The 17,247-nt window shown below is 45.7% G+C and overlaps 1 protein-coding gene across 1 annotated transcript; it reads left to right on the top strand.

The window, feature by feature from the left end:
• The first annotated feature begins 6,603 nt into the window (after nucleotides 1-6,603).
• Nucleotides 6,604-16,145, top strand: LOC136117937 (acyl-coenzyme A thioesterase 1-like). The gene is made up of 3 exons (XM_065870956.1): nucleotides 6,604-7,237; nucleotides 12,093-12,295; nucleotides 15,172-16,145. The coding sequence occupies exons 1-3, from the start codon at nucleotides 6,652-6,654 to the stop codon at nucleotides 15,775-15,777; spliced, it is 1,395 nt and encodes a 464-aa protein (XP_065727028.1). The 5' UTR covers nucleotides 6,604-6,651; the 3' UTR covers nucleotides 15,778-16,145.
• Nucleotides 16,146-17,247: the final 1,102 nt, after the last annotated feature.

Genomic DNA, 17,247 nt, shown 5'->3' with positions numbered 1-17,247 from the left:
TTATCTCTTGCATTTCTAGGAACTTGGCTAGACAGGCAGGAGTGGGGCTCGAAGGTTTATGCCACATGTGTCCAGTTAACACCTGATATAAAAATCCAGACTCAAAATGGATGCTATCTCAGAGGTCCCAAATTTAGTTCCACTCTTCTGTTCACCTTTCCAGTCCCCAACCCTCACCCCCTCGTCTGTTGCCTTTATTCTGCAGAAATAGTTGAAGTGGGCTAAATAATGCATGCTGAAAGGAGAAATATCTTGTTTCTTTCCTTCTGTCACTAAAGCAGTGGAAACTGCCACAGAAGGAAAGCCTATAAACCTTAGCACAGTATCTTGAGAGTTTTTTTTTTTTTTAATTATTTATTTATTTAATTTATTTGGGCTGCGCCGGGTCTTAGTTGCGCCACGCAGGGTCTTCATCACAGCATGTGGGATCTTCTTAGTTGCAGCACTCGGGGTTTTAGTTGCGGCACATGGACTTCTTAGTTGCGGCATGCGGGATCTAGTTCCCTGACCAAGGATGGAACCCGGGCCCCCTGCATTGGGAGTGTGGAGTCTTATCCACTGGACCACCAGGGAAGTCCCATCTTCTGAGAGTTTTAGACAAGTAATACACTCTGATCTACACCCACAGATTCTGAAGTTCTGAGGAAGGGCCCAAGAGGGGACAGTCAACTTCTGTGACAGTGCTTGTTAGATACAGTTAAAGGACCTTCTGCATCAAGATCACCTGAGGAGTTCGTTAAAATGCAGATTCTTGTGTCCCACGCTCTAGAATATTGATTCAGTGGGCTGCAAGTGAAGCCTAGAGATCTGCATTTTAACAAGCTCTCAGAGGTTTTTATACACATTAAATTTAGAGAAACCATAGCTCCAAAATGTATCTGTCAGATTTGTGAAGGAAGTTTGGTTAGCAGGGAGAGTGGGATCAGGGAACACAGCCTTTTAACCTGGCTTATTTCAAATACCCTCTCTCTGCTGCCTTTTTTTTTTTTTAAGTATTTTTAAAATGAATTAATTTATTTTTTGGCTGTGTTGGGTCTTCGTTGCTGCCCATGGGCTTTCTCTAGTTGTGGCGAGCAGGGGCTACTCTTCGTTGCGGTGCGCGGGCTTCTCATTGCGGTGGCTTCTCTTGTTGCGGAGCATGAGCTCTAGGTGCGCAGTCTTCAGTAGTTGTGGCATGTGGGCTTCAGTAGTTGTGGTGCGCAGGCTCAGTATTTGTGACTCATGGGCTCTAGAGCGCAGGCTCAGAGCCTACTTCAGTAGTTGTGGTGCATGGGCTTAGTTGCTCTGCGGCACGTGGGATCCTCCCAGACCAGCGCTCAAACCCGTGTGCCCTGCATTGGCAGGTGGATTCTTAACCAGTGCGCCACCAGAGAGGTCCCTGCTGCCTCTTTCTTAACAGAAAGTTCCCTTCATTTTTTCCCCCCTCTACTTTCTTTTTTCTTTCTTTCTTTTTTTTTTTTTTGGCATGCCGAGTGGCTTGGGGGATTTTAGTTCCCCTACCAGGGACTGAACCTGGGCCAGAGCAGTGAAAGTCCTAACCACTGGACTGCCAGGGAATTCCCTCCCCTCTACTTTCTAATTCCCATTCTTTGCCACGCACTCATACAGGTACACTGCTGTCTCGTGAGATTACTCTGGAAATGCTGCCATAAAGATAATCTGTTAAAACTCTTTTATACTAGGTTTCAAAACCAAGGTCTGGAGAGCAGACGTGACTAAGATCACAGTACTGCTTAGTACCTGAAGCAACACACTGATACTTTGACACTTAATCCAAAATATTTTCGACTACTTCTGTCTGCCTCTCATCATTCATCTGATGCTAATAAGCTCCTTTCACATACTGATGAAGCAGCAGTGTTTTGAAATTACCTTCAAAGTGGCTTCCCAGACACAGTCTTCAAAGGGAAGCAAGTTTCTTCCATCTTAAACCTTCCCTAGTTTTAGGTTCCAAAGCTGCTTATATTGGTTACTAGGCAACCACCTCTTTAGAATTCCATGAGTCTACGCACAGAACCTATGGGTTCAATCAGGGGTATCTTCAGCTATTTATTAAATTTCCTTTTTTGTAAATTGAACTTTGGGAAGTTGCATTGTATTTACTGATTGGTGGCAAAATGGATTTCTTGGTCATCCTTTGAAAAATAAACCTCTAGGTCTATGCAGCTCAATGTCCCCCCTCCCCCAATTCGTTCATAAGTCCTACTGAGAAAGAGACAGAGCAAGGGAACACATGAACACCCAGCTCTGGCATGCTTCAGACCACCAGGTTGATAGAACAAACGGTAAAGCAGAATGAGTGTCTTTGGGACCTTTCCCATTCCCCTTTCATCTCTGCCCCTGCTTAATCTCCTTCCTTCACACAGTTCAGTTCCATCTCCCCTGCTTCCCAAATTCTGGCTAGGTTGTCAGCCAATAACACTATTTTTTTTACAAGGGGACCCTTCAAGTCCTATATTTTTAATAATAAAATTCCAGGCCTACAGAATACTGGTCCTCAGGCTTCCCCTTGTGAAGAGAACTAATTTGTCCTGACAGTAAAGAAGATTTCTGGCCATAAAGTTCTGTCTGTCTCGTTGATCTGGGGCTGTGCTATTCAGGTGGTTACCATCTCTTGCTGACCAACCTGAACACTAACTTTAGTGCCAGGGCTCAGTTTGTGCTCAGACCCTGGGTCCCTCACAAGAGTGAAAGGACATGTTCTCTGAGATGAAGTGAATGAAAGAATTAAAAAATTAAATATTAAAACACTGGTTAAGGGCTTCCCTGGTGGCGCAGTGGTTGGGAGTCCGCCTGCCGATGCAGGGGACGCGGGTTCGTGCCCCGGTACGGTAGGATCCCACATGCCGCGGAGCAGCTGGGCCCGTGGGCCATGGCCACTGAGCCTGCGCCTCTGGAGCCTGTGCTCCGCAACGGGAGAGGCCACAGCAGCAAGAGGCCCGCGTAACGCAAAAAAACAAAAACAAAAACAAAAACACTGGTTAAGGTTCCTTAAGAAATTAAAATTAACATGTGATCCAGCAATTCCATTTCTGGGTATATACCCAAAGAATTGAAAGCAGAGGCTCATACAGATGTTTGTACGCCCATGCTCATAGCATATTCACAACAGCCAAAAGGTGGAAGCAACCTAAATGTCCATCGATGGATGAATGGATAAACAGAATGTGGTATATACATACAATAGAATATTATTCAGCTTTAAAAAGGAATAAAATGCCGGTACATGCTACATATATGGGTGAACCTGGAAGATATTATGCAAAGTGAAATAAGCCAGATGCAAAAGGACAAATACTGTATGATTCCACTGATCTAAGGTACTTAGAATAGTCAAATAATAGCTACAGAAAGTGGAATAATGATGTCCAAGGGGCTGTGGTGGAGAGGGAGGAATGCGGAGTTGTTTAATAGGTACAGAATTTCAGTTTGGGTGATGAAAAAGGAGATAGGGTTAAAGGCTGCATGACAATGTGAATGTACTTAGGTAACTATGCATTTTAAAATGGTAAATTTTATCTTTGTATATTACCACAGTTTAAAAAAACCAACCCTGTTTAATTATAAACGCCATGTGTTTTTTGGTGATAGAAATTCTGCACAAAGAAGAAAATTAAAACTACTCATGATACCCCAAAGCCTAAGAGACAACAGTTTAGGGTAGCTTTCTACTAGTCTTTTTTTTTTTAATGTTTATATATATATATATATATATATATATATATATATAAAGTTCTACAAACTGTTCTCTACCTGCTTTCAATGTCATGAAAATTTCCTCATCATATTCTGCTATATCATTTTTAATGGCTACATCTCTTCTGTTGTATTACTGCATTACAATCAAATTGACTAAACCAAATTTATCTTGCTAGTTTCTTTTTCCTCTGTTAAAACAACGATATGGTAAACATTGTTATAGCCAAATATTTACACACATTTATGAATGTTTATTTAGGCAAAGTTTCTAGAAGTGGAATTGTGAGTCAAAGAGAATGCATCTTTTAAATATTTTTAACCAGGTTGCTCTGAAAAGGTCATACCAGTGTGTATATCCACCAACAGTATATGAATGTCTGTTTCCCAAATCTTCTCAACTAGGACATCATCATGTGAGAAACAAAGCATAATGTTCAGAGCACAGGCTCTGGAATTGGACTGCAAAGGTATAAATCCCAGCATTTCCACTTTCTAGCTGTGTGATCTTCAGCAAATCAATTCACCTCTCTGGGCCTTAATTTTCTCATAAGGTTCTTGTATGGATTAAGAGTTAGCTATTATTATTTACCGTCTTTAGTTTGAGTCTCGTGCACAAAATACACTGTGAAGTATCCCATAGAACCAGTACAAAAGTAATTAGAGCTAAAGGGAGTTGCATGATTAATGACCAGCAGGACAGGAGAACATTTGAAACTAGGTAAAAAGTCTTGTCTGGGAAGCTCATGGGGGTGGCCTTATTAGGAGCAGAGGCAAACACAGGTTTTGTGGGTTTGAAGCTTATACAATTTGCAGGTTTCTCTAATAGAAAGGATATGAATTCATGAATGTAAAATCAAGTACAAGGCCTTGGAAGGGGCCTGCAGTTAAGTTTGATGAAAAATTCACCACTGGATGAACCCGTAACTTATGTAATAGTGGGAAAAGGTGAGCAGTCCAGGGCGAGAGGGAGATAACGTTTGCCTAAATGGAGCAATATAAGAGTCCAGATAACAAAATAACAACTATTACCTCATTTGGCTGTTTTTACACCCATAAGGAATGAAAGTGAGGTCACACAGCTAGTAAGACGCCAGGCCCCTTAGTTGTGGAAAAATAATCATAATAGACAAATAACATACAAGCAAAACACCATGGTGCACATTTTATTTTTATTTTCTTTTTTTTTTTTGGCTGTGCCGCACAGCATGGAGAACTTCCCCTAACAGGGATCGAACTCATGCTCCCTGTATTGGAAGGGCAGTGTCTTAGCCACTGGACCGCCAGGGAGGTCCTTTTTTTTTTATGGTGCACATTTTAAAAGAAAAGACATGATTATTAGCTGGTGTGAATTACCCAACAAGGTGACAAAACTCAATTCCAGTCCACTCCTCTGGCAATTAATGTTACGGAACATAAGTCCATGTGCCTGACGCACAATGAGGCCAAACAATACCAAAACGTTGGAGTTTGGAACAGAGAAAGGTTTATTGCAGGGCCATGCAAAGAGATTGGTGGCTCATGCCTTAAAAACCCCAAACTCCCCTAAAGCTTTCAGCAAAGCCCTTTTATAGGAAAGGTGGAGGGGGCGTGGTTAGTTGTTGCAAACTTCTTGATGTTAGATCCTTTTTAAAAAAAAAAAATTATGTATTTATTTAGTCGGCGCCAGGTCCTAGTTGCAGCATGCTTGCGGGGATCTAGTTCCCCGACCACCTGCATTGGGAGTGGGGAGTCTTACCCACTGGACCACCAGGGATGTCCCAGATCCTTTGTTCTTGAGGTCAGGTCAGGTAACGATGTTCTCATAAATCTCCACCAAACAAATGTTATTCTCTGTTCCGGCCCGAAAGGGCAAGGTCCCAAGGCACAACTTTCACCCTTAGGGCCGGGTCCCCAGACCCTGCCCAGCCGTCATCACTGAGGGAGCAAGGCGTCCAGGACCCAACTGGCCCTCAGGCTCCTCAGGCCGCCCAAAAGGCGGAGGTCAGGTCCCACAGACTGCGACCCAGGCGGACTACCGCTGCCATTAGGTCGCAGAGACGGGCATGGGGGAGAGGTTCACCACTGCCTCAAGGCCTGGGCCCCGCCAGTGGGCAGCCTTGGCAAGGGCTCTGAAGCCCTACAGGACACAGCCCCCAGCCTGTCCTGGGGCTCCCCATTGCACCTGCTGGCAGGAGGCTGCGGAGGGCCTGGAGGGCCCCAAGGAGAAGGCCGTGGTCTGATCCACCTCTTACCTCACCCTCCGCTGGAGGACCACCGCCGGTCGGACAGTTGGCGGAGAAGGACCGCTAATCGCCTCTCTAACCTTCCCGCTTTGGGGTTCTCACGGTAACCGGTCGCCCAGAGTAACTGCGTGCGGCAAATGCTGCGCGCCAAAGGCTGCTCGCTGCCCCGCTCCACCACAGGATCCCGGGCAGGCTCAGGGGCTCGGTCCCGCCGAGGGGCCGGCGCTGCCTCAGCTGCCGTCTGACTTAGCAGCTGGGCTGGGGGAGGGGGCAGAGACCGGGGTCGCCCCGGGGCCCGCCTCGGAGCCAACCGGGCGGCTGGCTGCAGGAGGCAGCGGCGGCCGCACGCTCCTACATCATAGAGGCCCCGGGGTCCGGCCGGCGCGCCCTGCCCTATTACATTAATTTTGGAGACTGGACACTTTGTTAAGTGCCAGGTTCCTTCAGGGGCAGCCCGGTCCAGCCCACGCTGCACGAGCCAAAGAACTTCTGAGAGGCAAAACTAGGAAAATTCTTCCCCACATAAAGTTCCTGTGTGTCTGCTTTCGCTCTTGCTTTTAAAGGTCGGTCACTGATCGGCAGGACTTCGCGGCCCTCCAAAGAGTTATAGCAGGCTGCTCGGCCCCATGAGGCCTTAGGCTGCAGGTAGGCAGCCTGTCGCTAGAGGGACTAGTTTCTAATCTTCTTCACAGCCCTTTGAAGTTGACCCGAGATCTGAAAAAGGCGCAAAATGGTGGTCTCATTTCCGGCTCTCCTGCGACGCTTCCGACTCTGTCGATGGGACCCGACCCCCTGGGCGCGGATGGCAGGGCCTACAAAGCTGAGGACCGGTGACCCAAATTCTTGGGCCCCTGCCAGGATGGCGGTAACAGTGACGCTGGAGCCCGCGGGCCGCTGCCGCTGGGACGAGCCGGTGCGCATCGCCGTGCGCGGCCTGGCCCCGGGACAGCCGGTCACGCTGCGCGCGTCCCTGCGCGACGAGAAGAACGCGCTCTTCCGAGCCCACGCGCGCTACTGCGCCGACGCCCACGGCCAGCTGGACCTGGAGCGCGCGCCCGCGCTGGGCGGCAGCTTCACGGGCCTGGAGCCCATGGGGCTCCTCTGGGCTCTGGAGCCCGAGAAGCCCTTGCTGCGGCTGGTGAAGCGGGACGTGCAGACGCCCTTCGCCGTGGAGCTGGAGGTGCTCCATGGCCACGACCCGCAGGCCGGAGGGCTCCTGGGCCGGGCGGTGCACGAGCGCGACTTCCTGGCGCCGGGGGTGCGGCGCGAGCCCGTGCGCTCGGGCCGGGTGCGCGCCACGCTCTTCTTGCCGCCCGGTAAGCCCTCTGGTTCCCTAACTGTTTGTCTTGTCTGTGAGAGAGAAAGGCAGTAAGTAGGTAGCTCCCGACATTCCGAAGGTCTGTGGGGCCTGAAAATTTCGAGTAGACAAGAATGGAACGTAAGGCTGGCTGGGGAGGTGGCTCTGCTGCTCCAAGACAGAGGTCAGAACGAAGACATCGCAAGGAAAGGGTAAAGACAGTTGTAATTAAAAAAAAAAAAGTATAAGGAGTTTCCAGTTTTTAAAGTTTTCTTTCTAAAGTTTCTCAGTTTTACAACTTTGCTTCTAACTCCCAGAGTATATTAAGATTTAAGAAAATTACCATGAAGGAAGAAGGCCTCTTGCTATCCACTGGAAATCTTTTGAATTATTGGTTAATTTTACCATTACATAAAAAGCAACAGGCCAATGAAAAAGTTAAAAGATGCTTGTCCTGATTAGGATCAGGGAAATGCAAAGTAAAACTAAACAGTACACTCAACACCCTCAAAATTTAGAAGTCTAACATTACCAGTTTTTGACCAGTATGTGGAGGAAAAGGAACTCCCATACACTGCTAAAAGGAACACAGAATCCGCCTGCCAATTCAGGGGACGCGGGTTCAAGTCCTGGTCCGGGAAGATCCCACATGCCGCAGAGCAACTAACCCAGTACACCACAACTACTGAGCCTGCGCTCTAGAGCCCGTGAGCCACAACTACTGAAGCCTGCGCTCCACAACAAGAGAAGCCACCACATTGAGAAGCCCATGCACTGCAAAGAGTAGCCCCTGCTCACCGCAACTAGAGAAAGCCCGCCAGCAGCAACAAAGACCCAACGCAGCCAAAATTAATAAAATAAATAATTGTTTTTAAAAAAGGAACACAATTATTCATCTACTCTGGAAAAAATTGCTTTTACTTAGAAAGTTGACTGTCATTCTACTCCTGGTGCACCAATAGGTATTTATGTTTGTAAGAGCAAAAACAACTGGAAACAGCCTAAATGTCCATCAGCAATAAAACTGATGAATAAATTGAGGTATATTTATAGCACAAAAGTAATTGAAATATAGTCACAAGAATCAAGGGACTTCCCTGATGGTCCAGTGGTTAAGAATCCACCTTCCAATGCAGGGGACACGGGTTCGATCCCTGGTGAGGGAACTAAGATCCCACATGCCGCAGGGCAACTAAGCCTGCGTGCCACAGCAACTAAGACCCCATGCAGCCCTAAATAAATAAATAAATATTTTTTAAAAACCAAGAATCAAAATGGGTGAACCTCAAAAACAGTGTTGACGGAAACATCAAGTCTCCAAAGAACACATTCAGTATCATTACATTCAGATAAAATTCAAAAAAATAGGCAAAATAAACAAAATGCCATTTAAGGAATACTTACAAGTAGTAAGACTGTGAAGAAAATCAAGAGATTGATAAAATTCAGAATAGTGGAAAGTGAGGGAAGGGGAACAGGTACTGACAGGGCTTTGATGGTTAGTACTGAATTATTAAAGTTCTGCGTATAAAGTATTTGCCTTAAAATTTGCACATTAAATACAAACTTTTAATGTAAATAGTGAAAATGTGACATAACTAGACTTATACACAGTAGGTAGCTTTTTTTTTTTTTTTTTTTTGTGGTACGCAGGCCTCTCACTGTTGTGGCCTCTCCCATTGCGGAGCACAGGCTCCGGACGCACAGGCTCAGCGGCCATGGCTCACGGGCCCAGCCGCTCCGCGGCATGTGGGATCCTCCCGGACCGGGGCACTAACCCGTGTCCCCTGCATCAGCAAGCGGACTCTCAACCACTGTGCCACCAGGGAAGCCCGTAGGTAGCTTTTTGAGTCTAGCATAATGTATTTGAGATTCATTCCTGTTGCTCCATATATTGGTAGTTCCTTCTTCTTGTGTCTTAGAAGTTTCCCATTAGATGGATGTGGCACAGTTTGTTTATTCTTTTGCCAGTTGGAGGACATTTGGGTTTCAAGTCTTTGGAGGTTAAGAATAAAGTCACTGGAAACGCTTGCATCCAAGTTTTTGTGTGAACACAAGTTTTCATTTTTCTTGGGTAAATACCAGGGAGTGAGATTGCTGGGTCATAACCTAAGTGTATGTTTAACTTTATAAGAGATTGTAAGCTGTCTTCCAAAGTGATTTTATCATTTTGCACCCCCACTGTTGCCCTTAAAAATAAAAGTTAGTTATTTGACTAACAAAAATGGGTTAATTTGGGAATAGCAGAGAATTGCAAATTGGAACAAGCAAGCTAAGGCTAAAACCATAGGAAAGTACAACAAAGCAAGGAGAAGAACGCTATTTTATAGAGAAAAAGGAGGAAGCTGGGAGGGGTTGTTTTGAACAAAAGTCCATCAGAGAAAAGAGAGTTTGGGATAATGGTGATTTTTCATTGTTGAGTTGTTGGGGTAGTCAGTTTCTTGGAGGGGAGGCCATTTACATCTTCTGCTGTTGGGGCCTGTAGTTGATGATTCTTTCCTGTTGATGATCTTTCTGTTGTGATCTGTAATTGACAATTCTTCCTATAATTGACATGGAGTGGTACTGCAGGAAAGCTCCCCAATTCTGTCCTCCTTACTCCATTGTAGTGAGGTTTCCCTTTATTAGTTTTCACATTTCTCCCTTGTAATCACGATCTTTCTCCAAAACCATTGATGATCAAGAGTCAGTGGAGTGGCTTTTTGTCCTTCTGTGTCAGGAAGGACCTTTCCTGGGTGTCATGTCCCTTGTTAGAGGGAAACTGCACAGAGTGGAAACCTATTGAGGTCACATTTGAGTAACAAGGAGGGGTAGGAGGGAGAACTTTCAGGAACTTTCTGTCTATAGTCCCTATTTCTCAAGACCCTAAGAACTAGAGATCATCTCTTTTGGTATATATCATTTTTACAGAGGTTTGACAGGAAACAAGTATAGAATCAAAAGTAACATGACAATTCCGAATTGTATGATGATTCTAAACCAGGATCCTAGGCCTGAAGATAGCCAACTGAACAAATATTTATTGGCACTTACTCTGATTTCGGGGAGAAAAGTTCTCCCTACTGAGGCGAACCCAGAGCCATGGATGCCTCCTGGAAGTCCCCGTTTAAAGCAGCCAGGAGAGCAAAATAGACGAGCGTATACAACAAGGGCCTAGTCAATCTAAAACAGTTAACCAAGTGCATTCAGGAAGGTACAGTGCAGGCATAAACATGAGGCAACAGCTAATGAACTCTTCGTGAAGACAGGAAAACTTCAAAGACATTTTAAAACAGTGTCTTACCTTAAAAGAACTGTTTGTAACCAAATGTGTTATTACTGGCATAGCATGTGAGGTTGCAAGTTCAGTTACCCTGAATTTGGATAAGAATCCAGAGTCAGTTAACAGTCCAGATGAAGAGACTAATGTGAATCCTGAACTTTCTAACAGTACTGGCCCTGACATCTTAGCAAAGCTGTCTGGTCAGATGTCGTGCGCTTCGATTCTGGGAAATCTTTACTTTCAGGTCATCCTATGATGTGAGGTCCAGGCATGGTTTGGTGCTTTTTTTTTAGATGTGTCATGTAAATGAAGAGTCTGTTCCCTGGAGTTTGTCAGCACAAGAGTTGGTTAGCACTACTTGTAAGGGGCCTTCCCAGTGGGGTTAAAAAAGTCTTTCTGGAGGTGTCTTTTTCAAGCGGAAATCTCCAGAATACAAGGTATGATGCTTAAGGTTTTCATCTCCTGGGATTGCTCTGTGACAAGATTGCTCTACCAAAGCTTGATTATTTTTAATGGAAGCAACTAGGTCTTTACAGTATGAAATATACCTCCTCTTATCAGCTGTGAATCAAAAGAGGCAGGGGCCAGGTGCATTGGATGTCTTGTGACTATCTCAAAGGGTGAGAGTTTATGAGTTCCAAAGGGGGTGGATCTGAGATTTAGAAGGACCAACGGCAATGCTTTTGGCCAAGGTATTTGGAGGGTTTGTACGAATTTTGCCAATTTAGTCTTTTTAAAAATTTTTATTTATTTATTTATTGGCTGCGTCGGATCTTAGTTGTGGCCCTTGGGATCTTTGTTGCGGCATGCAGACTTCTTAGTTGCAGCATGTGGACTGTTAATTGTGGCATGCATTCGGGATCTAGTTCCCTGACCAGGGATTGAATCCCCCTGCATTGGGAACGTGGAGTCTTACCCACTGGGCCACCAGGGAAGTCCTGCCAATTGAGTCTTTGTTGTTGTTTTTTTGGCTGCACTGGGTGTTCATTGCAGGCTCTAGAGCACAGGCTCAGTAGTTGTGGTGCACGGGCTTAGTTTTAGTTGCTCTGTGGCATGTGGGATCTTCCCGGACCAGGGCTTGAACCCACGTCCCCTGCATTGGCAGGTAGATTCTTAACCACTGCGCCACCAGGGAAGTCCCTTTAAATTATTATTTTATTTTTTTTTTTTTGCGGTACGTGGGCCTCTCACCGCTGCGGCCCCTCCCGCTGTGGAGCACAGGCTCCGGACATGCAGGCCCAGCAGCCACGGCCCACGGGCCCAGCCACTTCGCGGCATGTGGGATCTTCCCGGACCGGGGCACGAACCCGTGTCCCCTGCATCGGCAGGCAGACCCCCAACCACTGCGCCACCAAGGAAGCCCTAAATTATTTTTAACCACAAAAATAGTACATGCTCTTTGTAAAAATTTGTGGGGCTTTGAGGCCCCAGGTATAGCGGGGAATGTGGGCTTAGCCTATGCCACAGTCTGGATCTTTGAAGACCAGAGCCGTTCAACATTTCTGATTGTCAACAGAAAACTCTGACATCACCAAATAGGTAAAAATGGCTTTTGACGCCACTGCAAAGAGTTTCAAGTATAGTTTAGTTTTGTGTTTTGTTTCTTCTCAAGGACCTGCACCCTTTCCTGGGATTGTGGACATTTCTGGAACTGGACGTGGCCTTCCGGAATATCGAGCTAGTCTGCTGGCTGGGAAGGGTTTTGCTGTGATGGCTCTGGCTTATTATAACTATGAAGACCTCCCCAAGAGCATAGAGAACCTCCACCTGGAGTACTTTGAAGAAGCTATGAACTACCTGCTTAATCACCCTCAGGTTGGAACTTCCTCTAATTTTTATGTTCTGCGTTATTAGTTCTCCTTCTCTTAAATGCTCTTGGTTTTCACAGAACTTGACAAATTCATGACAGCCCTTTCCTGCCCCCAACACACACTGCCTTTCATAGTCGCTTTTCCCAGACAGTTTCCATGCAATTAGATGTTGCCGTAATAGATTTCCTGCTAGTAAAGATGTCCTAATTGGAATTATGGAATTTTAAATTCCAGTATTTTATACTATTTCATTACAAGCCCAAACACATTGAGAACCCTGGGTTTGACACAGGAAGTAGAGGAAAAGCGGAAGGAGATCAGTGTCTCTAGTTTAAATGTTTGTGTTTAATAAACCTCTCCTCCATGTGCCCCTCTGAGAGCAGAGGATTCAGTTTTTTTTTTTTTTTTTTTTTTTTTTTTTTATGCGTTACGCGGGCCTCTCACCGTCGTGGCCTCTCCCGTTGCGGAGGACAGGCTCCGGACGCGCAGGCTCAGCGGCCATGGCTCACGGGCCCAGCCGCTCCGCGGCACGTGGGATCCTCCCAGACCGGGGCACGAACCCGCGTCCCCTGCATCGGCAGGCGGACTCCCAACCACTGCGCCACCAGGGAAGCCCAGAGGATTCAGTTTTAAAGAAGAACCTGGTGACAAAGAACCTAGGTAGTACGGAGCATTTGGAGGGCTCAGGATATCAGAGGATTAGAAGATAGACCTTGCTTATTTTATAATTCAATCAGAGCTCAAAGGAGATGGAAGTGCTGGAGCTCTTAGAAAATGTGATGGGGTGTAGTGGAACCAGCACAATATGTTTGATAGAGAAAAGTTAAATTTGAGGTTTGATTTTGCCACTTAACTAGCTTCATGACGTTGGGGCCTCTGTTTCTTCCTCTCAAAAGCTGGGATGACAGTAATATCCCATTCCAAGTATCTTTATGAGAAATAAGTGGCTGAAAACAGTTAAGGGTGCTCTTGTAGAAACCATAACAAAGACAACAACAAAAAAAGTGCTGTTGAGAGGTCAATAAAAAGGCATTTGTAACAGAAGAGTTTGGTAATTGACAAGAAGAGTCCTTATGGAATAGGGCAAACCCAAATTACCCTGGAGGGGATTGAGTAGAAAGTGAAGAAAGAAAATAACCACAAAGTTTCCTACAAGTTTTGCTGTGAAAGGGAGTAGAAAACTGGGGCAGAGTGGATTTAAGCTCAAAGGATTGTTATTAAAATGTAAGAGGTACTAGAGCTTGGGGTACACTGATGGGGATGAACCAGTAGAGAGGAAAGTTATGAAGGAGAGAGAGAAGGAGGAAGTAATTGCAGGAGCAGAGTCCCTAAGGATGAGAATAGATGGGATCCCAAGCACAAGCAGAGGGTGGCCTTGAATTAGAGATACTTTGGAAACAGGAGGGAAGAAGGAGAGCTTGATTCATGTAGAACTAAGTTGACTTGGAAGGGAAAATTGAGGACAAGTTCCTACCTGATAGCTTCTATTTTTAGTGAAGGGGAATAGGGGTTAAAGGGGCTTACAGAAGAAGGAGACAAGGTGGAATGGCCTTTTGGAGAAGTGGAAAGCAAACATCAGGGAAGCAGAATTGAGGGGCAGTATGGATGCTTATTTGAAATCTGTGGTCATGACATGAAAGTAAGATCTGTCCGGGGCTTCCCTGGTGGCGCAGTGGTTAAGAATCCACCTGCCGATGCAGGGGGCACGGGTTCGTGCCCCGGTCTGGGAAGATCCCACATGCCGCGGAGTGGCTGGGCCCGTAAGCCATGGCCGCTGAGCCTGTGCTCCGCAACGGGAGAGGCCACAACAGTGAGAGGCCCGCGTACCACCAAAAAAAAAAAAAAAAAAAAAATCTGCCCTCACGAGCATATATATATATATTTTAAATTAATTTTTGGCTGTGTTGGGTCTTTGTTGCTGCGTGCAGGCTTTCTCTAGTTGTGGCAAGTGGGGCTACTCCGTTGCGGTGCGCAGGCTTCTCGTTGCGGTGGCTTCTCTTGTTGAGGTGCATGGGCTCTAGGCACACGGGCTCAGTAGTTGTGGCTCGCGGGCTCTAGAGCACAGGTTCAGTAGTTGTGGCGCACGGGCTTAGCTGCTCCGCGGCATGTGGGATCTTCCTGGACCAGGGCTCGAACCCGTGCCCCTCGCATTGGCAGGTGGATTCTTAACCACTGCACCACCAGGGAAGCCCAACAAGCATGTATTTTTTTCTCCAGCAGTGTTCATTTGCACAAATGCAGGCCTGGAGGAAGTGAATAAACAGGTGCTAACTGAGGTGAGCACTTTTCTAGGCGAGTAGGACCAAAGGGAGAGAGGTATTAAGGGACTTAGGAGTGTTTGCAGGGGAGCGATAATAACAATGAAGCTTGAAATCTAAGCCGGATGAGGTGAGAAGTGAGAAAATGAGAGGTACTGATAGGGAAAAAATGGTAGTCAGGGTCTCAAAGAGGTGGGAGTGGGCAGTATGAGAATTGCCAAACTGGAGGTAAGTAAGTTGGTGATTAGAGAGTAGAATGCTTGAAGCTGATGTTTTGGAGATGATGTACTTATTGATGACTTGACTTAGGTTATGACAATGGGAGTGTGTGTCTGAGGTCGGGGAGAGAAAAAGATAATGGGAGGCTTGGAGGTCAAGGAACTGAGAGGCCAAAGTATTTAGTTGTCATCCACATGGTTGAAGACACCAGGAATGGTGACGGAGAAATTGTGGAAAGCAAGGTAGAGAGGAAGGATAAGTCAGTATCCCAAGGCTGCAAACCCTGATAAGTGGGAGAGCCCAGATCCACGCTCAGTTCTAACCGACTCTCAAGTCCAGGCGCTACTCGCCACACTGCACTGTTCATGGACTCATTCTCCTTTTCCCTTTGGCCTTTTCTCAGGTAAAGGGCCCAGGGGTAGGGCTGCTTGGGATTTCCAAAGGAGGCGAACTCTGCCTCTCCATGGCCTCGTTCCTGAAGGGCATCACCGCGGCTGTCATAATCAATGGCTCTGTGGCCAGTGTCGGCGGAACCTTACACTACAAGGGTGAGACACTGCCGCCTGTGGGTGTCAGCCGAAGTCGATTCAAGGTGACCAAAGATGGCCTAACAGACATTTTGGATGTCCTGAACAGCCCTTTGGAAGGACCTGATCAGAAGAGCTTCATTCCTGTGGAAAGGGCTGAGTGTGCCTTCCTGTTCCTTGTGGGTCAGGATGACCACAACTGGAAGAGTGAATTCTATGCTAATGAGGCCTCTAAACGCTTGCAGGCCCATAGTAAGGCGAAGCCCCATATCATCTGTTACCCAGGGGCGGGACACTACATTGAGCCTCCTTACTTCCCCCTGTGCCGGGCTTCCCTGCACACCTTGGTGGGCAGTCCTGTCATCTGGGGAGGGGAGCCCAGGGCTCACGCCAGGGCCCAGGTGGATGCTTGGCAGCAGCTCCAGACTTTCTTCCACAAACACTTGGGTGGGGAAAAGGCGACAATCTCAGGAATGCTGTAATCATTTATCCCGGGGACAGCTGCCACAATTAGTGTATATGTGTAGTTTTTTTCTTTTTAATAATTACTTCAGTGTTAAAGTGGATGTACCAAGAAATTTTCAAGATATTTATAAATTACATACTTTTTCAGTTGTTTGGGAGGAGAGTGATTCTACAGAAAACACAACAGATGGAGAAAGCATGCCCTTTAGTGTCTAACAACACACAACTGACAAGGCTTTAGCTCTGAAAGGAAAAGAGTAACACCTGGTACACAATTGGTGCTTAGTTATTATTTGAATAATTTATTATTGATTTTGTTTAATAATTAATTTATAAATAAATGATTACCTACTGTGGAAGAAAAGCATATAAAATATCAAAAATATTATCAGATCTGAGTTTCTAATTTAAGAATGGAAGTGAACATCTTAGCTGTAAATTACTATACTAGTTATAGAACTACTTAGATGAAAAAAAATTACTAAAAATTTTCAAAGCAAGTATGGTTTTAGTTCTTTGATATCTTCTCCTTGAATGAGTAAGCATTCTCCTCATGCAAGTGTATTTTAAGTTATTTTTGTACCTTCACATATGGACCTTTGTGAACTAGTTATTTTGAAAGCTGGTAAAACATTTAGATGAATTTCATAAGTGACTTTAATAATGGTTAGCGTGCAAATAAATTATTCAGTTTTGTAACACTTGATATAAATAGTTCCATATTAAACTTACTGAACTTTTCTAAAGCTTAATGTGTTTAAAATAAAAAACACCTTAATTTGTGATATGGTATTCCAGTTCCTCAACTTTCTTTTTCAGTAAAGCAATTCCTGACAGGTGTTTTTTCTCAAAATTCAAAAACAGTACAGAACTTTTTGTTTTGCCAGCTGTTTTTTTCTTCTATACCACTGTGAGGCAGGTGTCATCTTCATTTTACAGATGAGGAAACTGAGACTCAGTACCTGCATGGTACCTCTAGAGCTGGGGCCCCGGCTCCCCACATCAAGTTTCTTCTCTCTTGAGCCCATCCATGCCCTGTGCAGGGCAGCAGCCCCAGGCACAGGCAAAGGAAGTGGCTTGTCTTTCTCCTGCCTAAGTTCTCAGGCGAGTTCCTGGACTTGAAGTGCGAGGGGAGGGGTATTTCAGGGCACTGATGTTGAAAGAGTAGATCTGGAACCGTGTTTAAACCCTTGACATAGTAGTATGTTTTTGCGGGAGCTGACAGGCAACTCAAAATGCCTACACTCCTTCTCTTGATTGTTAACAATGTGTATGTGATTTGCCCTCCTCTTCCTCTTTCCTCTCTTTGTATCTGTCTTTCTGCTACTTTCTGTAAACAGCGTCTTCCGTGACACTTGAAGGAATCGCGCCATCTATCAAGCTGGAGTGTCAGTCTTCTCTAGATGCTGATCATGAGTGATAAAAGGCAGAAGCAGCAGAAATTTGGGGGCCAATTAATGATGAAGTTAAATTGTAGACCATGTATT

Source organism: Phocoena phocoena, chromosome 2 (assembly GCF_963924675.1).
Source record: "Phocoena phocoena chromosome 2, mPhoPho1.1, whole genome shotgun sequence".
In the NCBI taxonomy this organism is placed as follows: domain Eukaryota; kingdom Metazoa; phylum Chordata; class Mammalia; order Artiodactyla; family Phocoenidae; genus Phocoena; species Phocoena phocoena.
The sequence above is the reverse complement of the archived record's forward strand: the minus strand, read 5'-3'. Positions and strand labels throughout refer to the sequence as shown.